Below are 22,354 nucleotides of genomic sequence, written 5' to 3' on the forward strand. Positions count from 1 at the left end.
AAGTCCTAGCTGCTCCCCATCCTTGCTAACACACGGTATTGTCAGTCTTTTTAAGTTTAGCCACTCTAATGGGTGTGTAGTGGTATCTCATTAGGGATTTAATTTGCATTTCCCAGAGGACTAATGGTGTTGAGCGTGTTTTCATGTATTAATTGGCCACTGATATGTCTTCTTTTGTGGAGTGTCTGTTCAAATCTTTGGGCATTTGTAATTGGTTGTTTTATTCTCTCATGATTGAGCTTTAGTTGTTTATAAATTATGGATACCAGCCTTTGGTCAGGTATATGTATTGAAATATTTTCCTCCAGACTGTGGCTTGCCTTTTCATCTTCTTAAAACTAATGAAAGAGCAGAAGCTTTTAATTTTTATGAAGTTCAATTTATTATTTTCTTTTTTTAAATTCCTATTAAGAAAACCTATAAACTGGGGCACCTGGGTGGCTCAGTTGGTTAAGCAACTGCCTTCGGCTCGGGTCATGATCCTCGAGTCCCGGGATCGAGTCCCACATCGGGGGGTCCCTGCTCATCAGGGAGCCTGCTTCTCCCTCTGACCCTCCCCCCTCTCATGCTCTCTCTCTCTCTCTCTCATTCTCTCTCTCAAATAAATAAATAAAATCTTAAAAAAAAAAACCTATAAACTAAAAACTTTGCCTACCTAAGATCACGAAGATTTTTTCCTATGTTTTACTCCAGGAGTTTTATAGTTTTAGCTTTTCTGTTCAGATCTATGATTAACTTTGAGTTAATTTTTTATAGGTATATAATCAGGTCAAGATTCGTTTTTTTTTCCAGGCATATGCAATGGTTACAGTAGCATTTGTTGAAAATAGTATCCTTTCCTCATTTATTTACCTTGGCACTTCTGTCTAAGCAACTGTCTATATATGTGTGTATATATATACATATATATATAAAATCAAATATGATAGTCAAATATATGTAAATATATATGTATATATGTTTTTACATATCTATTTCTAGATGTTTTTGTCACGTTCTATTGATTTGTATGTTTCTCTTATGTAGTCATATTTTAAAACTGCCAAAAGCATGTAGCAACTCACTGGAGCTGAATCGCTCCCATGACATCATACACTAACGCCCGCAAGCACAGTCTGTATTAGCTGGCTCAGGCTTCTGGGAGATGACACTCTGGCTCCAGCTTACCGTTCTGAGCTCCTCTCCCTCAGAGAGCACAAAGAGATCATAAAAGTAATTTCAAAAATTAGTTAGGAGGAGGAGGAGATATGTGGGGGGGAAAGCGATGTGATCTCTTTTTGCCAGAGTTCTGGTCATTCAAGTTAAACTTCGTTTCAAGAGACAGAGAGATGAAGAGATGGGGTAGGTTGCAGAGCCATGTCTCCAGCCTAAAAGAAAAAGTCACAACCCTTATAAATAAGGTGGGAAACAATCCCATTTTTTAATATTGAAACATGCCAATGGATGTTAGATCAAAACATAATCCCCTTTATGAGTCTGACACAGCGCCTGCTTAAAGGTAGTGTAAACTTTCCCTCTCAAGAGAATATTTTACTTCATGACTTTTTTTTTTTTTTTTTGCAAAATACCTTTTTAATTGTTTCCTGTTTGTCAGGAACAAAGTTTTTGGATAAGAAGTCATAGCAGGGCTTTTCTGTTTCTCAAAAGCAACTTTGTTGTCAGTAAACTTTCTGATTTACTAGAAATTTGAACTGGTTTACAAAGTCAACAGCTCAGGTCTCTAAAAATTATTGAGATTTAATATTAATACATTTAGTTGATTGCTTTAGGGTCTGTTTGCAGAAAGAGTGATCCTCAATGAAAACAGGTGAACAATTTGAAAAAGTATAAAATGTTTAGCAACTGTGCATACCAAAGAGGTTATTTGGCATTTTGCCAAATTAGACAATATATTTGGCTTTTTCTACCACAGAAATTCTCCTACCTGCATTTCTTTAGGTGGAGGGGTGGATGGGTAGAGGGAGAGGAAGAGAGAGAATCTTAAGTAGGCTCCACACCCAGAGCAGAGCCTGGGCCAGGCTCGATCTCACGGCCCTGAGATCATGACGTGAGCCGAAATCAAGAGTCAGAATCTTGACTGACTGAGCCACCCAGGCGCCCCTCTCCTGCCTGTATTTCTACATCACTCAACATGGCAAGGCTAACAGAAAATCAAAGTCAAATGAGGAAACTTGGCAAATGCTTATCTGGCCTCACTGTTTAACCACCAACTGGCAAATACCATAAGAAAAACTGTACAGGAGATAAATGATAGGGTAAAAGTACATTTTTGACCCTGGGTCCAGGCTCTCATAAAAGCAGTAGGCTAAGATTTATAGGAAATGATTTGGGAATGATTTCAAAGTGCTGAATAATCACAAAAATTGTTTTTCCATTTAACAGAAATAATCCGCTTGCTTGAAAATTTTTGGTGGTAGCTTTTTTTTTCCCTCCTGCATCTGTACTCTATTTAATAATTTTACCCCACAATCCCACCTGTTGTTATTCTAGGAAAGACCAAGTACCTAAAAAACCTTTATCAGATGTGTAGATCACAGCAAACTGTGGGCATTTAACAAATACATAACACTGATGGAATAAAGGAAGGTTCAAATGAGCTAGAACACATAAATTATCTCAGACTGGTTATTTTTTGGATGACTTTTTACTGATGAGAAAAACTCCCTCAATCAAAAGCTAGTATTTATATTAACTGCTTCAATTCCTTTCTTTTAAGTTCTTAATTTGTTTATTAATATAACACAGAACTAATCAGAAAATATATGATAACCTATTTTTTAATATCTAATTTTTCTAATTTTTAAAAAAGATTTTATTTATTTATTTGAGAGAGAGACACACACAGAGAGAGCACGAGCAGGGGAGGGGCAGAGGGAGAAGGAGAAGCAGACTCCCAGAGGAGGAGCCCAACATGGGGCTCCATCCCAGGACCCTGGGATCATGACCTGAGCCAAAGGCAGACGCTTAACCAACTGAGCCACCCAGGCGACCAGATAATCTATTTTTTAAAAACCAAACTCAAGAATGCCAAACAGGTGACTTATGAAGAGTGGAGGTTCAAGAGAGGGCCTCACTTCTGTCTTCCCGGGACAGAGAGAGAACTATTTGACTAGGGTGTTATTAGCCTAAGTAGGTGCTGCCAGGATGTAAGAAATTGTCTTGAGGCAGAGAACGAGGGAAAAATGCAGGAGAGAAAAGGGGAACTTCAAAGGTTGTAGGGGTCTGATGTATTTTCCCCTCAAAGTAGGACAGAGCTGCAAAACGTAGAAAGTGGGGGAAAGACGGAATCGAAATTTGTGTTGGTTTTCTTGAGGTTAGGAGCAAAAAAGTAAAGCGAGAAGCAAAATAGGATCAAGGATCTTTCAGAGCTGGACGTTATCATATAAACACTTAGTCCAGGGGGTTGCAATTCTGTTTAGAGTCAAACCCAAAGGAAGTCTTACACAAAACAAGAGAAGAGAGAAAAAAAGCCTTGGTGGTTGAAGAGCAGAGTGGGGCAGAACCCGTCCATGCGCACAAACCCCTCTCCCCGTCCTGCGAGCTTCTGGAAAACCACAGAGCCGTCTCTATGTCTCACTTGAAGCGGAAGAAACAGACACACAGATCCAAGTGTGCCTCACGGTCACAGCGCAGAGCCGGATGTCACGTCTCCACACAACTCACTACTTACGGGTTTGCCTCTGGAGGCAGGCAAGGAGGGGGCGTGAGTTTTGTGCAATCAGCAGGGTGAGCGGTGGCAGTGAAAATCGCTCAGGGAGAAGGCGGGAGGGCGGGATCTCGGGGGCAAAAGGCGGCAGCGCGGCCCCTTCGCCTGGACTCTTCCCCTTGCGGCCACCAGGTGGCGCGCCCGGCCCGCGGGTAGCGGTTGCGCAGGGTGGCGGGAAGGGGAAGCCCTCGCGCGCGCGTCGCCTTGGAAACGGAGGGTGCGGCGGCAGCAGCCGAGTGTGTGGGCCCGGTCCGCGGGCCGCATGCCAGTGCTACTTGTGGGTCCACTGCAGTGCATCCGCACCTGGCAGCCGTCCAGGGGAGGTAGGGAGACCGGCTGGACCCCTCGCTCGGCCGCTGACTCCTTCCAGTCTGACTCTTAAGACTTTACATCTCCGCCCCACCCCCACCAGCCCTGGGGCCTGCTCTGAGCCCAAATGGGCCTGGGGTCGCGCCCTCCTGGCGTCCTCCACCAAGTCCTGCTCCGGGACCGTTGGGAACCGCCAGGAGGGGTTCTCATAGGCCCACCCCTTTTCACGCAGGAGATCTTTTGATCTGATCAAAATACTAACCGCCCTTTCCTCGCAGTTGAATCCCCGGATGCGTTGCTTATTTGCCCTTCTCGATCTTCTGCTCACGGAGGACAGGATCTGAATTTGACTCAGATTTGTAACTTTCGTGGTGCCCTCACAGCCTCTCGTACACAGTAGATGCTCAGTAAACGAATCCTTCCATTTGTATGGAGCTTTATGCTTGACAGTGTCCCCAGATCATTTGAGCTTTCTTGATAACCCTGCCAGGAGGCAGGAAAGATGGAAGAGAACCCAGGGTCAGAGGGGTTTCGGGGCTTGTTCGAGGTTAGTGGAGGAGCTAGGACTAGAGTCAGGTCTTGCTCTGCGTAGCGCTCTTCTCACTGCATTCCCAGTCTCGTGAATGCCTTTTGAGTGAAGGCTCACACATCCTGCGTCCTTCTCCGCAGGAGCACAATAGCCCTCCCGCGTGGGTACGTCCTGAGTGCCCTGAGTGTTGTCGATGGCCTCACCCTCGCCCTCCCAATCCACAGATTGGCTTCAGCTCCTTGCCCTGGATGCTGCAACATCCTTCCGAACAGGACACTTCGTTTATTTCTTTTATTACTTTGTTAGATTTGTATAGTACCTTGCTTCTTCACCCCCCTTCTTACTCCATGATTAATTTTCTGCTGGGCAAGAGAGTTGAGGAGGTGGTTGGGAGGTGGAATTCAATGGGAGGTCCCATTGAAGAAAAAAATATATATACACATATATATTTCTGTGAAGGCAGAGAAGGAAAATAACAAGATTGGGTATTTATCACTACGTGTGTGATAACCCCTCATGGATTTCCGTATTGCCACCCCAAGACCTGGCTCCAATAGATTTTCTTCATATTCACCACTGTTCTTTGAAGCTAGAAGCCTTTTTGTTCTCCTCCACCATCAGAGGATGAAAATACTACCTGTAGTTCCATTATCCTCACAATATTTTTTCACGATGAATGTGAAAATGTGACATTTCTAAGCTTGAAAGACAGCAGGAGTTGGGGGGGGAATGTAGTTCTGGTTGCTAGAGAAGTTAGTATAATATAGTGCTTTTCAAACTATGTCATGAGCAATTCTGGATCAGAAGATAGACCAATTTTTAAGGTAAGAATCCAGTATAATTTGAGAACTGCAGTTCAGAAATGTGCCACTGACCAAAGGATTTGCATTGGTAAAGAAAATACATGGTAATGTAACATAAATCATCAATTAGGCAAGTGAAAGTTAAAAATATCATTTCTCCAGATATTTTATTTATTTATTTATTTATTATTTTTTAAAATATAAGGTACATTAATAATAGTTAACTTTATTATTTTTTTAATTTTAAGTAGGCTCCATACAACTTTATTTATTTTTTTTTTTAATTTTAAGTAGGCTGCATACCATGGGGCTTGAACTCACAACCCTGAGACTGAGCCAACCAGGCACTTTTATCCAAATATTTTTAAATACCTTAATTTGAATATATGGTGGTTTAACATATCTCCAAACTGGCTATGTTTTACATTTTAAAGCTGCTTTGGGCTGTATATACACAATCAATAAAAAAGGAGAACTGAATTTGTTTTAAGCTAACTCTTAGGTGATATTCTCACTACTAAAAAGCTTTAAATGAATTCAGGGTTTTTTAAGATACACTGAAGAACATTTCTAAAACACTTAAAAATTGTATTAAAAGTATGTTTTACCATAAGTGAGAATTTGAATTTGAAAGTAATTTACTTTCAGGACCCCTGGGTGGCTCAGTCAGTTGAGCATCCGACTCTTGATCTTGGCTTGGGTCTTGAGCCCCACATTGGGCTCCACGTTGGGCTCTGCACTGGGCATGGAGCATACTTAAAATAAATAAATAAATAAATAAATAAATAAATAAATTTTACTTTCTAAATTAAGGGTATATACAATATTATGAGCAAATAAATAGGGCCATTGGTAAAGAAAGTGAGTACACATTATTTGCAAGTCAGTCATTCAAATTAGACATTTATTGAACATCCAGTTTGCATCCATGGGAGATGCTGGCCTATGTGCCAACATATATTTTTGAAAACCCAAATATGGTTTGTTGAAGTGATTAATTGTTATTCAGTATTAAAGGAGTTGTGTTTTGTTGAGGATGAATGCCATGAATGTTTTCAAATATATATTGCAATTAACACTATAGTGAGATATTAGACATTATTATTATTTATTAGAGTTAACACATTTATAGCTAGTTAATGGCAGAGTCAGCACTAGATAGACTTCAAGACTCCCAACACCCATATAGAGATCTTTTAACTAAACCTCTGATGGAATCTTATTCAGAACTTTTGCCATTACTAATGTTATTAAGTAAATATCTTCCATTTTAATCTACATTTTTATGTAAAAACATTGGCTAACAAACATCAGAATTCATTCCAAATGTCCAGAAAGGTATCAGGGCAGAACTGCCATCCCTCCCAGACCCCACAAAATTTGAAAAGAGTCATTAGGAGGCTTCTGGATATTCGTGGCTCCACAAAGTCATGAAAAAAGTCATTAGGACTTTCTAGATATTGAGCCAGGATCCTGACAATGCACTCTTTGTTTTTTGGGTGATTTTGCAGAGTCAAGTAAAGCATTATGGGGTAACAGCATATTTGAAGAAGATGGCTATTATATGTCCATTTTATCCAAACAGACTTCTTACTTTTCACCGAGAAGCATTCAGGGAATATATTTTGAAACATTTTCTGATGGAAAGTGATTATGGGGTGGTCTCTGAAAAGGCTGGAGACCTGAGTCTTTCAAACCCAGCCTCCTTGCCTGCCCTCCCTCCATGGCGTATGTTATTGAATGCCCCAACAGAGCTGGGAGAGGAAAAACAGCACAAAAGGTCACACTGTGGGCAGAGATCTCCGGAGCCTTCATTACCTGCACAATCTTTCTAGTCTTTTAAAGTTGCTCATTATTTTCTTAAAGTTCTGCTGGAGTATGCTTCTTTCTTCCCATCTGTCTGAGTAGAGACCTTGTCTCTTCCATATTTTATAATTAAGGGCCAGGTAAAGCCATGCACAGAGCTGGTGCTGAATAGATGTTTGCAGTTACTGATAGACAGATTAGGTGTCCCTCTGTCAAGAATTAGTCATGTGAAACCTGCCTGGAAGATAATTATGTTACTTTGTGAATTTTTTTTTCTATGATGCTCACCCTTTGCAGAGTTAGAAATCCTCTAGATGGTCAGGAACTGTAAATCCTTGTAAATGTTTATGAAACTCCCACTGCTTGTAGGACCTTATCAAATGTAGAAGTACTTTCTGAAGTAAAGTCATTAGCTCATTGCAAAAATACATCTAATAAGAGGGCAAGCCAATGCTTACTAATTTTCTGGAAAGTATGTGAAACAATGAATATTAATAGAGTTTATGCATCAATCATTTGTGCTTCATGGATCCACATTTTCACTCATATTTTATGAAAGTCCTTTTCCATGAGCTGCAGTTACATAACTAATTATACTTTAGGCAGAGAACTGAAAACCTAAGAGCCAGGTAACTGAGGTAATTGAACAAGATGAGGTCATTTTTCCCCCAGCACCAGATGGGTACTGTAGGTGGAAACTGTAACACTTGATCTCTTCCATATGACTCAGAAAGAAAACGAGAGATCAAGGTTAGAATTTGTTTTAACTTTTAAATGAAATATTTATAATAAAAATCACTGTTAAATAGTAACTTATTGTTGTAAAATGAAACACTGGTCAGCATGTTATCTTTTTGCGCAATAGTCAAGTTAAAAAGTCTAATTCTAAAATAGAAAATAATATTAAAATTCAACTCTGTATCTAAAACGAAAGCACTTTTTTTCTCAGCTGATAAGTTTCTGTGAACCGTGATGGTATAATGACACATTTTAGTGTGTTGTTTATGGAATTGTTCACAATACTTTCGTATCTGAGAAGATACCACTTAATATATTATTCTGTCCTAATGTGCTAAGTCTTTCTGTTGTGTCACCTGTGTGCTTTTCAGCGGGAAGGTGTTATAGTATGTTTGCATTCAGGTATACTCGAATCTGTTAGAAGAGAGAGATGAACACCCTTGGCTGGAAAAGTCTGAGACACAAAGACTGAGCCTGGCTCGAGGTCTCGGAAAATGTATTTCATTTCAGAGAGATTTTCCACTGTGGATCTCAGTGATCTATGTGGATTGCCGATTCAGTGACCCAAATCAATGATGAAGGTTGACAATAGCAGACCGCATGGATTAGTTTTTCCACATATCATCATACTTGGCAGCAAGCAGACATCCCCTGCTTTATAGGTACCTGGAGTTTGAAGAAGCATGATTTGGAGCTTTAACCAAATGGCCATAATACTTAACTAAACTCTTTCTATATATCAGCCACTATGCTAGGTGCTTAAAATATTAGCTTATTTAATCCTTACAATGGCTTTTAGAGTAAGATTTTTGCTCTCACTTTACAGATAATGAAACTGAAGCTCAAAAAGATTAAGTAACCTACTCAAGGTCCATTGACAATAGGTGGTGGATCTGGGATTAAAACATGTCTCCCTGATTCATCCATCCATTTTTTCATTTGACAAGAATTTATCGTGCATCTGCCTGTGCTAGGTGGGGAAATAGATTAATGCACAAGAATTATATCATTCCCACTCTCATGGAGTTTCCAGCCATCAAATAAATCATTATAAAGGCTAAATTCTTTCTACCATACTCAACTACTAATACATTGATTAAAGTTTAGGCACTCATTTTTTTGAGATTAATGGAAATTAGATAAAAATCTATTACCGAAGACTATATAATCTGAAAAGAAGTACTTTAGTACCTATTACAAAATCCATGAGTTATTCCTGCTTACTATAAAAATCTGTAAATAGTGGACCTAATTTTTTACTTTTAAAATATATTATTTTTGATAATTTTTATTATTGATTAAAAAGCAATTAATAGCTGATGAGCAGTTACTGTTAATAATAATTATTATTACTATTATTTTTCATTTGTAAACCTCTTAGCCATTTAAAAAACATTTGAATATGTGCTTTTATTTGCTCTTTATAACAACCCTGGTCAAACCTGATCTTTTGGATTCTAGTTTCTTGGTGCCCATAGAAAGTTGTGCTTTTGTTTTATCTTAATTTAAAAAAAGTAACAGACATTTCCTGAGCTGCTACTACATGCAGTGCACTTTGCCAAACACTGCGGAGAAAAAAATTGCTGAAAAAGTTTAGTCCTTGTTCTTAAAAGATCTCGATAGGGACAACAGATGTAGATGGATAATATAAGGGGATGAGTCTCTTAGAAAGTTTTGGGTGGGGAAATGCTGTACCGGCCAAACATGGAACTTACCAGACTCAAGAATCCATTGATTCGTGATGTCCCAGCATTGTGGTGGATGATAGGTCTGGGGACATGGAAATCTGAATGGAAAAAACAGTTTTAAATTAAGTCCCAGCAGTTCCTCATCTTGAGTAAGCACAAGTAGAGGGGCAAAGACGGAATTTATTTACTTTCCCTGTTTCTTTTCTAAACAGGTATGCTTCTTACTAACTAAGCAACACAATGGATAACACAGCGAAAGCAAATAAAAAGGATATTCAAGATGGGCCACACAAAGAAGTCAAATTGCCTACCAGTGAAGCACTTCTAGACTACCAGTAAGCTTAGATTATGGAATCCAAACATTCCCATATGTAAATGGAAATCACTGTTAAGATTCATGTAACTCCAAATGGAAAGTGATGTACTCAAAAGCTGTCAAGAGAGCTAGACTGGAGTTAGACTGGAAGCATAAATGCACTCTTGTGCTATGTGCATCTTTTTTAAAGTTTCTGAAACTTTGACTATAACATATTCCAAGTAGTAGCAATGAAACAGCATTTGTTAATGTGGTTTTGACTCCCTCTCTCCCTCTACTGGTCACTTTCCCACATGCTGTATACGCAGTTTGTAACAGCGGGCTGACTTATCTCTTAAAGTACAATATAGAATAGTTCATGTACATTTATAGAAGAACAAACGATTTTTCATTTCTAGACATTCCAATGAGTATTATCTCCAGTGGCTGCAGACCAAATCCAAATGATGCAATTATTTTTAATAAAAATATTTCCTAGTGTCTCACTCCCAGGAGCTGGAGACAAAACTAGAGGTAAGATACTCTATGTTTATGTTTTATCCAATTCATAAACAGTAAATCTCTGGAGAGATCTTGAACCTCAGTTTTTGGCACACGGTAGGTGTTTTAATGTGTAATTCTTAGGGAGTGAATGAATTCATTTCAGTCTTTTCCACATAAGAATACACTTCATAACCTTCAACAAAGTAGGTTTAGAAGGAACATCCCTCAATGTCATAAAATCCATCTATGAAAACTGCACAGCTAACATCATACTCAGTGGTGAAAAACTGAGAGCTTTTCCCCTAAGGTCAGGTACAAGACAAGGATGTCCACTCTCACCACTTTTATTCAACAGAGTCCAAGCCACAACAATCAGAAAAGACAAAGAAATAAAAGTCAACCATATTGGTAAGGAAGAAGTAAAATTTTCACTATTTGCAGATGACATAACACTATATATAGAAAACCCTAAGACTCCACCAAAAACCTGCTAGAAATGATAAATGAAATCAAGAAACCCGCAGGATACAAAGTCAATATACAGAAATCTGTTGCATTTCTATACACTAATAATGAAGTAGCAGAAAGAGAAATTAAGAAAAACAATCCCATTTACAATTGCACCAAAAAGAATAAAATAGCTGGGCGTAATTTTTTCTTTAAGATTTTATTTATTTGATAGAGAGAGAGAGACAGCAAGAGAGGGAACACAAGCAGGGGGAGTGGCAGAGGGAGAAGCAGGCTTCCTGCTGAGCAGGGAGCCTGATGTGGGGCTCGATCCCAGGACCCTGGGATCATGACCTGAGCCGAAGGCAGATGCTTAACAACTAAGCCATCCAGGCGCCCCTAGCTGGGCATAAACTTAACCAAGGAGGTAAAAGACCTGTACTTGGAAAACTATTAAACATTGATGAAAGAAACTGTAGGTAACACAAGCAAATGCACATGGATTAGAAGAACAAATATTGTTAAAATGTCCATACAACCTAAAGCAATCTACACATTTAATGCAATCCCTATCCAAATACCAATAGCATTTTCCACAGAACTAGAACAAATAATACTAAACTTTGTATGGAACCACAAAAGACCCCAAATAGCTAAAGCAATCTTAAAAAAGAACCACACTGGAGGTATCACAATCCCAGATTTCAAGATATACTACAAAGCAGTAGTAATCAAAACAATATGGTATTGGCACAAAAATAGACACACAGATCAATAGAACAGAATAGAAAGCCCAGAAATAAACCCGTGCTTATATGGTCAACTAATCTTTGACAAAGGAGGCAAGAATATCCAATGGAAAAAAAGCAGTCTCTTCAATAGATGGTGTTGAGAAAACTGCACAGCCACATGCAAAAGAATGACACTGGGCCACTTTCTCACACCATGCACAAAAATAAACTCAAAATGGATTAAGGACTTAAATGTGAGACCTGAAACCATAAAAATCCTAGAAGAGAGCAGAGACAGTAATTTTTCTGACATCAGCAATAGCAACATTTTTCTGGATATGTCTCCTGAAGGAAAGGAAACAGAAGCAAAAATAAACTATTGGGACTACATCAAAATAAAAAGCTCTGCACAACAAAAGAAACGATGAACAAAACTAAAAGGTAACCTACTAAATGGGAGAAGATATTCACAAATGACATATAGAATAAGATATATAAAGATATATAAAGAACTGATACAACTCAGCGCACGCACACACACACACATCCAGTTGAAAATTGGCAGAAGACATGAGCAGACATTTCTCCAAAGAAGACATCCAGATGGCCAACAGACACATGAGAAGATGCTCGACATCACTCATCATCAGGGAAATGCAAATCAAAACTACAATGAGGTATCACCTTACACCTGTCAGAATGGCTAAAATCAACAACACAAGAAACAATAAGTGTTGGTGAGGATGTGAAGAAAAAGGAATCTCGTCAACTGTTGGTCGGAATGCAAACTGATCTAGCCATGTAGAAAACAGTATGGAGATTCCCCAAAAAGTTAAAAATAAAACTACCTTACAGACTCAGTAATTGCACTACCCAAAAAATACAGAAACACTAATTCAAAGGGATACATGCATCCCTGTTTATTGCAGCATTCTTTACAATAGCAAAACTATGGAAGCAGCCTAGGTGTCCATCGATAGATGAATGGATAAAGAGGAATGGATAATATATATAGATATGCATATATATATATTTCATTATACATAATATATATAATTGTATATTTATAAAATTATATAATTATATATTATTATAACTATATCTCATTATTATATATAAATATAAATAATATATAAATAATTTAATGAAATATTACTCAGCCATAAAAAAGAATGAAATCTTAGCATCTGCAACAACATGGATGGAACTACAGAGTACAATGCTAAGTGAAATGTCAGTCAGAGAAAGAAATACCATATGATTTCATTCATATGTGAGATTTAAGAAACAAAACAAATGAACAAAGAAAAAAAGACACAAGTCAAAAACAGACTCTTAACTACAAAGAACAAACTGATGGTCACCAGAGGGGAGGTGGGTGGGGGGATGGGTGAAATAGGTTATTGGGATTAAGAGTACACTTACCATGACGAGCACTGAGTAATGTATAGAATTGTTGAATCACTATATTGTACACCTGAAACTAATATAACACTGTACGCTAACTATACTGGAATTAACATTTTTAAAAAATAATTTTTTAACAAAAACATGTACTTCATGCATTTACTGAACAAGTGCTTGAATGTTTACCAAGTCCAAGGCAAGTGCTGGGGGACAACAGCAAACAGACCACCCAGTTCCTGCTTGATGAGGCAGAGGAGACAGACATTAGATAAATACTTGAAGCTTTTTTAAAAAATTGCATAGCTACAGTTAAGACACTATGAAAGAAAAGTATAGGGTCCTGTGTAACAGTTTAACTAAAGGACTTGATATGGTCAGAGAGGTCAGGAAAAGCTTGTTTGAGGGAGGGACTTTGGAGCTGATCCCTGGCAGAGGAACAGGTGTTATGGAGACATAGGGTGGAGGAGAGAAAGGCTTATGGAAAGGACGCTGGGGTGAGGGAGAGCTTTACAGAGTCCAGGAACAGAGAGAAGGCAGAGTGCGGGAGAGAGGGTAAGAGCAGACTGGTGGCATGGGTAAGGGTGAGATAAGCCAAGCCCCGTGAAGCATTTGGGATTTGGGACTGGGAAACTATTTATTGGAGGGGAAAAAGGCTGCATGTGCAGAGCCCGTGATGCTGGTGACGCTGGTCTTTAAGAGATTTATTCTGAACAACATTCAGAGAAAATCCATTTCCTTCTCCTTGAGAAACTCCAAATCTATCTGTCTATTCTTTTCAGTGAGTGAAAGGGTCCGAACACTAAGAGAGAAACATGCATGGGAAGGGAATTTTAACAAAGTCCCCCTTTATTTTCTACTTGAGACATTAAGTTATAACCAGAAACCACCTGCCCTCATTTGTCAGCGTAACCGAAAACTTCCCTCGTCTCATCTTTGGAGAGTAGGACAAAAACTCAGGCTCTGTGAATACAATCTGGTCTCTAATTTGCTCCTATGGTTTACGTTGGTGACATCCAGATACAATTGTTTCTTTCTCTTCTAGGTCAGTCAGAGGCCTGTGTTTCTGTTCTTTCACAGAGGTTTACAAACAGACAAACATTTAAAAATTCTCATGATCTAGTGCAAGATATAAATTGAACATCTCATGCTTTTGTTCTCCCTGTTAAGACTAAATAAATAATCTTGTGGACTGGAACAGTCAAGGCCTTGCTTTACACTGTCACTCTGTTAGGGACACTTGACTCATTGCATGTGTTCCCAGGTGACAGACCTTTTGTCACATGACCAATAGCCAAAACATCCCCCTCACTTTCTGAGAAAGGATTGTCCAAGGATCCCCTGGCAGCATCTTATAATTCTCTTATACAATCTCATCTAACAAAGAGCTGGGAGAACATAGTAGGTAGTCAATGATTTCTGAACAACTAAACATGTTTTTAATCTATCCCCAAAAGATAAAGTCATGATCCTCTATGGTAGTTTGTGAAGAGCTGAGACTGCCAATGCTAAATCTATAAAGTAATCATCATCTCTAGGTAAAGGTGGTTTTAATTTCTTCCTTTATACTTGTTTTTCCCCCAGTTTTCTACAATGAGTATGAATATAGAAATAGGTGTGATTATGATTATAGGTTAAAAAATAGATAAAAGTATAAATTCTTTTTAAAAATCCAAATTTAGGGTCCCCTGGGTGGCACAGTCATGAAGCATCTGTCTCTTGGTTTCAGCTCAGGTCGTGATCTTGGGGTCATGAGATCGAGCCCCATGTCAGACTCTGCACTGAGTCTTTCTCTCCCTCTCCCTCTACCCCTCCCACCCCATGCTCTCACTCTCTCTCTCTCTCTAAAAATAAAATCCAGATTTATTTGTTTTCCTTCTCTGAATTTTCAGTGAAATTGCCTGGAGGGAGAAAGTTGACACATTAGTAACATCTTAGTAATACAGAGAGGGAAGGGAAAAGGTGACCTGTTGTATTACTAACCATTTCCTATCACTGTGCTTTAGAATAGTGTGTATCCTTTTCGAACCACATTAATATATATTATCTCATTGGCTTATCATCCCACTTGCTTCAATATTTAGTGTGACATGTGCATACAATGGCATCTGAGGGAGATCTGAAAAGGAAAAAGTATATAGAAAACAGTGAAGCTCGAATTCCCAAGTGGCTGATAGTGTGGAATTCTGAAGTTCAGTTTCATCTTCATGAGACCCATGGAGGTTGAAGTAAATTCCAAGGAAAGGCTCAGCTAACTTAGACCTACAACTACCATGTGAGCCACAACTGGAGCAACGAAGCCACCAAAACCTTTAGGGCACCTCAGAATTGCCCCTGAGGCCTGCTGGTGCCACTCAGATCTTTCTGAACTGCTCCCAAGGAACACGAGACAAAGCCCCAGGTCATTTGCTCCTAACTGCTATGAGCGGAGGGGTGGTAGACTTAAGTGTCAGCTTGCCAGGTACAGCAAATAAAATTATACAATGCCAAATTAAATTTGATTTTCAAATAAATGAGAAATAATTTTTTTAGTATAAGTGTGTGCCATGCAGTATCTGGGGTTGGGGCTGGGTGGAGTCTCCAGACCCATTTTTGCATGCTCAGTCATCACCAAGGAAGCCTCTCAGCTGAAGCCAGGAGTAAGTCTATTAACCACACCACACAAAGACCTGGTCTCCAAGGGACACCATATACTTGAGATTCATTTGCCTGCTTCGCCCATGCAGAGAATGAATTAGGTTACCATATTTATAATTGCAGAAATTGCATAATTTTCATACATTTGCATAGGCCTTTCTCAGATAATTCTCATTTACAATATTTTAATTTTTCTCCTTAAAAATGGTAGCTAGAGAAGGCACTCCTTCAGAATTTTGCACACCTAAGCTTTATTTTTTTTAAGATTTTATTTACCTATTGACAGAGAGAGAGAGAGAGCACAAGCAGGGGGAGCAGCAGAGGGAGAGGGAGAAACAGACTTCCCACTGAGCAGGGAGCCCGACGCGGGGCTCCATCCCAGGACCCTGGGATCATGACCCAAGCTGAAGGCAGATGCTTAACCGACTGACCCACCCAGGCGCCCCCACATCTAAGCTTTAGGTGAGAAGTAAAAAGATGGTTTATACCTACTACTGTGTGGAAGCCACCCTGTTTATAGTAGTCCCTTCCATTTACTACCCCTGTCATAGCCTGCTATTTCCCCCATAACAATGGGTAAGTAGTATGTTTGGGTGTTTACTTCTTCATTGTCTAGTAAAATGTAAGCTCCTTGCAGGCAAGGGTCATGGAGGTCTTGTTCAACACCAACTCCATAATGCCATAAACAATACTGGGCACAGAGCAGCGGCTCATTGAATCTTGTACGTGCTGTTATGTGTTGTCTGTGTGACTGCATGAAAGGGAACAATGATCAATGTAAACTGCAGAATTTTGGAACTGAAACAGTATCGAGGTCTTCCCCTTCAATTGTCTTACCTACAGAGGAGTAAGCCACAGCCTAACTAGGGTGAGAGTCCTTAGGCAGTTAGTGGAGAAGCAGGACTGATATAAGATTCAAATTCAACTGAAATTTACTAAGCACTTACTTTATGCTAGAAACATTCACATGCAATTTCTTATTTTAATCCTTATAGGATTAGAGGTAGGTATTGTTATCACCACTGATAGCTTGGAAACTGTTGCTCAGAGAAGTGACTTGCCTGAGATCATACAGGTGAGAAGTGACAGGGACAAGATGGCAAACAAGAGTTTCTCATTCTGTAACGACCTCTCTGTTCACTACACCACAGAGGTGCTGTATTTTTATTTTGTTTTGTTTTAATTGAGGCAAGGTATTTATGCAGAGCTGTTTCCATTGTGTTACTTTGGTCTCAAATTTAAAGTTACAAGATTTGCTGGGTAAAAGAGAGATAGAGATATACTTAGCACTTCAAATAGCTGTCAAACGGCCTATACCAAAGTCTTTCTGCACTGTTCTATCTCTCCTTTGTACCTGACAGATGCTCAACAAATCTTGTTGGGTATTAAAGAAATGTGTTTGTGTCAGGAAAGCTTTTATTATTTATAGAAGAGATGGCATACTAACGAACTTGAACCAAAGGTATGCCTCATTTATCTTACTATTTCAAGAAGATGTGCCTGCCCTTATAAAGTCTTTGTTTTGTTATTTTTGTCTGAATTTTTTAGAATTCTAGAAAGCATGTTTTCTGTGTGCGCTTCCCTACGTTCCCTTTAAGCTGAATTATTTATAGATAATTAGAAAGTATAAAAATTATGACTGTGAAATGCAAATGGGGATTGATTTAGGAAAAAAACTTGAAGTTACCTCTCCAATATATATTTTAGTGAGTCAAATATACTCAGAAACACACACAAAAAAATCACTTAAGAAGGTATCTTATCCTTAAATGGGTTTTTATAATATATTTAATACTTTATTTCAATCTAAATAGTTTAATTTTTAAATTTGTTTCTCATTAATTTTCCTTGATAAGTAATTGTAACACATCTTTGTTTATTATCAGCTGTCAAATAAAAGAAAATGCAGTAGAACGATTTATGGCTCAAATAAGGAGACTTAGAGAAAAGAACCAAAAGTATCATGAAAGAGTAAGTATAACATTTAAAGCTTATATCTAGGGACACCTGGCTGGCTCGGTGAGTTAAGCATCTATCTGCCTTCGGTTCAGGTCATGATCCCAGGGTCCTGGGATCGATTCTCACATCGGGCTCCTTGCTCAGCGGGGAGCCTGCTTCTCCCTCTGCCTGCCATTCCCCTTCCTTGTGCACTCTGTCTCTCTGACAAATAAATAAATAAAATCTTAAAAAATTAAAAAAATAAAGCTTATATCTAGTTATTAAACATTTACACAAATGCCTTAAAAATTGTGAATTATGATGACATGTATTCTAGGAAATTCTTTAGTGCTTAGAATTGATTAATTTACAATCTTAGTTTTTGGTACATTTAAGGCTAGAGGGCACTGCTGTTCCTATTATATTAATTACCATGTCAAAGGAAGTCAGCTTGATCTGTGTTATTTAGATCATGATGACCCTGAATCTTGTGTTCAAAATTTTAAGGCTCTGAAATCACATTTATCTTTTAACTTCTTATTTAGCCAAAGTATAAAACATTGGTTCTCTGTTTTTAATTTCTGTATCTTTTTGTTTTTAGATTTTCAGAGGGTGCTTATGTAAATATTATTTGAAAAGTATAATCTCAATTGTTAAAGTGACTCAATGTTTAAGATGATATATTGTTTTTATAAAATCAGATTAAAATGAACATCAAAGCCATGCTGTATATGACCATCATGACTAAAGACTGGCAGAAATACAATTTGGAAGCAGTAAGTGATAATTAACACAACTTATCCCTTAAGGTGTCTCATAAATGAGGAAATACTGACACTATTTCCTATTAAAGCATTTATATGGACTCTAAAACTTCCACAGTTAACTGTTTTATTTGGCTTTTGTCTAAAATGACTATATCTACAAGTTTTTTTTTTTAAAAGATTTTATTTATTTATCTGACAGAAAGAGAGACAGCGAGAACAGGAACACAAGCGGGGGGAGTGGGAGAGGGAGAAGCAGGCTTCCCATTGAGCAGGGAGCCTGATGTGGGGCTCGATCCCAGGACCCTGGGATCATGACCTGAGCCGAAGGCAGACGCTTAACGACTGAGCCACCCAGGCGCCCCTATATCTACAAGTTTTAATGGAGTCTGGGGTCAGAGACCTGAGTTTACATCCTGACTGTACAACTTAGTGCTGGTATCATTTTGGCCCAAACTGGTAGGAGGCTCAGTTTCCCTCCTGTAGCATGGGCATTCCTGTCTTCCAAATAGGGCTAATTTGGCCATTCATTCAGCAACATTTATTGGGCCAGACATGCCATGGTGGTGATATAACTGTGACCCTGACATTCTCATGATTCTCCAGGATCAGTCACTAAAGTCTGTTTATCAGACTCAAACAGAAACTCAGGTCTGTGGATGAGAATGGAAAGGGGAACTTTGGTCTAGGTGCTGGGATGCAGTTCCACATGATGAGATCCACAGCATGGGAGAGGAGTGAGCTGCCATCAAGGGACCAATCCACATAGCCCAGGGGTCACCACTGGGACTCCTGGGTCAGCCTTGGACTTCCATTTGGTTGTGGAAAGGACAACAGACCAGGACTGAAGAATCGCTTTCCCATAGCCCCTCATTTGAAGCCAGAAACAAAATTCTTATTTTCATGAGGATTCACCTAAGAATGGGATAGGCCTATGTCTTCTTTTGGGGTCATCAGTGGACCCAGCAGTGAGGAGCATGGAGAGACAGACTCTAGCTCCCACTGTATGTATCTGTTTCTTTCCATTTATGCTGTTACTGCACCAGTTTAAGCCGCCACCATCTCTTACCCATCCTTCTTTAATTCAGTACATTTTCCAAGGTGCAACCTTTCGAATACTGTAAATCTTTCAGTGCTTAAAACCCTACAGTGGCTTCCTACTGTACAGAAAATTAAATCCATGCTCTTTACTAAAGTCTTTGAGGCCCTACAAAATCTGACCTCTGCTCACCTCTCTAACCTTATCTGTTTACCACTTGCTTCTTTTAAATCTTGGAAAACCCAGTCTCGGGCGCCTGGGTGGCTCAGTTGGTTAAGCGACTGCCTTCGGCTCAGGTCATGATCCTGGAGTCCCGAGATTGAGTCCCGCATCGGGCTCCCTGCTCAGCAGGAAGTCTGCTTCTCCCTCTGACCCTTCCCCCTCTCATGCTCTCTCTATCTCATTCTCTCTCTCAAATAAATAAATAAAATCTTTAAAAAAAAAAAAAAAAAGAAAACCCAGTCTCGCTCGTTATTGTACATTTATGCAGGCTGTTTCATCTTCCGGGAATGCTCTTCTCTTGGCTAGCTCCTTTTCATTCCCCCAAACTAAGCTGGAATGCTACATACAAATGTTATTATTAATTTGAAAGCACTATTATTAAACTGAAAGCTCTTTAGGCAGCAGCAGTCAAATCTTACTTACCTTTGTTTCTCCAGAAGGGCCCAGCATGTGTGGGTGTTCAATAAATATTTATTGAGTTGATTCACACTAACACCAGTGGAAGGAAAAATTTTTGAGGTCATGGATATTTAATTGCTAAGTTAAACATGACTCATTAGCAAGACATACTTTTCAGTTAGGGCAAAATCAGAAATACCCCTCTTCCTTCCTACATATCATCTCTTCCTTTGTATGAGTTTTATTTGGACTGTTCTGTTTGCATTCACTGCTCCACTTACCTCATTAGACATTTCATAGTTCACTGTGTCCACTTCCTTACCTCTGGTTCATTCTTTCACTCCTGTTCCACCACAACTACTAGGGCAGAAGTTATTAATGACCAAGTAGCTGGGTCCAATGGCCTCTTTATAGTCCTCACTTTACCCCTCTGGCCTTCAGCGGTCATCCCTGTCATCTTGAAACTCTCTTTGGCTGCCAGGACATCACTCTCCCTTAATATTCCCCCCTATTCACCAACCATTCCTTGTTTTTCACTCATTGCTCTTTTCCTGGACCCACCCCTAAATTAGTATTTTCCAGGGTTCTGATCTCAACTCTTCTCTTTAACTCTAAAGATCTTACTGAACACCACAACTTCAAATGCCATCTATATGGTGGTAATTCTCATATATACATATATATATGTGTGTGTGTGTGTGACAAATTTTCATAATACTTATACCCACACAAGAAAATTAAAATGAGCACATATAAAAACTGAGGAAATCCAAATAAAGTCTCTAATTTACTTAATAACATTGTACCAATGTCCATTTCTCCGGTTTGATAATGTGCTGTGGTTATATGTCATTGTTGGGGAAAGCAGGAAAATAGTAAGGGAGAAATCTATGTACTATCTTGGCAACTTCTGTTCTTGCTCCTGTGAATCTTAAAGACTTAAAAAGGTAAAGTTCATGAGATGGCCTTATAACAAAACAAAATCAGTCCTTTCTTTGTAGTTTATTTATTGAATCTCCTTTCTTCTATTTGATAGTGTGACAATTATTCTTACTTTGGATAAGAGTTGTCTACTTTATAGGATAACTGTCTCTTCTTTAACACATTGGTGAATATAGCTAACTAAACTGTATTTCAATATATCACTCAAAATAATTTTTCAGATATAGTGAATTTTGTAACATGTTGTCAATCACATTTCCCATCCATTTGAAATTCATTATGAGATTTGGGAAGTTTAATATGGATGTTATTAAATTTACATATAATGCAAATTGTGATTTAGTCATATTTATGCAACATTCAATTACATTTTTAGGACATATGATACTATTTTAATTTACAAATGAAAATATCATATGTTTGAAAAGAATAGTCAATGTGTTAAAAGTTTGATCAAAGAGGACTGCATTCACTTTGACAAGTATTGTGCTAAGTATGGAAAGTAAGAGAAAAATTTGTTGATTGATTACACATTATTCCTTTATGAATTATATGTAGTGGTTTTTAAATGATCACTATCTTTGGATTTTTTTGCCTATTTTAGAGCTGGAGTTGATTTTGAGGTGATTGTCGCCTTACTAACATTAGCTAACATAAATAAAACCAGATAAAGATTTATTTAGTATTCAGATTATACTTGATAAAGGAATTTTCCACTTCTAACAAAAATAAGTGGAAAAGTCCATATGTGGAAAAAGTATTAGTGCAATAGTTTGGCAAGGGATAGTTTCATTGGTATTATTCAAGTTTCTACAAATATTTCATTTTCAAATAACTCATGTCAAGCCAAAGTAATTCAATTTATTTATAAGAAAACAAAACTTGAATCTATTTCATTCAAGAAAATGGAACATTTGAGAATTGATGAAAGAGCAATATATTGTTTATCAGTTGCTAATATTGATTGACCTTGATTTTTTAAATTGAACTTTTTTGAAATAATTATTGATAGGCATGCAGTTATAAGAAATAATACAGAGAGATCCTGTGTAACCATAACCTGGTTTCCTATAACATATTACAGGAATATAGTATAATATCACAAGTAGGATATTAACATTAACAATATTGACATTGATACAGTCAAGACACAGAACGTTTCCATCAATATAAACATCTCTCATATTGTCCTTTTACAGCCACTCACTCCCTCACAATTCCACCCCTTCATTAACTCCTAGCAACCATTAATCTGTTCTCCATATTTATAATTTTGCTGTTCTAAGAATATTATATAAATAACTTACTAGTAATTAATCTTTGTAAGTAATCTTTGGGGATTGACTTTTTTCATTCAGCATAATTCTCTGGAGATTCAGTTTGCTGCATGTATCATTAGTTGGTTCCTTTTATTCATTTTTATTTTGTGATATGGATGTACCACAATTTATTT

At 38.3% G+C, this 22,354-nt stretch overlaps 2 protein-coding genes across 2 annotated transcripts in view; one reads left to right on the forward strand and one right to left on the reverse strand.

Moving 5' to 3' along the window:
- SYTL2 (synaptotagmin like 2) overlaps positions 1–22,354 on the reverse strand; it is a 199,758-nt gene that overhangs the window by 151,341 nt on the left and 26,063 nt on the right. The window contains exon 5 of the mRNA XM_034995288.1: positions 9,607–9,661. The gene's annotated coding sequence lies outside the window, so the exon portion shown is untranslated. The remainder of the gene's footprint in view (positions 1–9,606; positions 9,662–22,354) is intronic.
- CCDC83 (coiled-coil domain containing 83) overlaps positions 9,733–22,354 on the forward strand; it is a 39,927-nt gene continuing 27,305 nt past the window's right edge. The window contains exons 1-2 of the mRNA XM_034995148.1: positions 9,733–9,914; positions 17,484–17,568. Coding sequence (XP_034851039.1) covers positions 9,820–9,914; positions 17,484–17,568 — 180 coding nt within the window. The 5' untranslated portion in view covers positions 9,733–9,819. The remainder of the gene's footprint in view (positions 9,915–17,483; positions 17,569–22,354) is intronic.

This window comes from Mirounga leonina, unplaced genomic scaffold (assembly GCF_011800145.1).
Source record: "Mirounga leonina isolate KUSES-001 unplaced genomic scaffold, KU_Mleo_1.0 Mir_92, whole genome shotgun sequence".
Lineage (NCBI taxonomy): Eukaryota > Metazoa > Chordata > Mammalia > Carnivora > Phocidae > Mirounga > Mirounga leonina.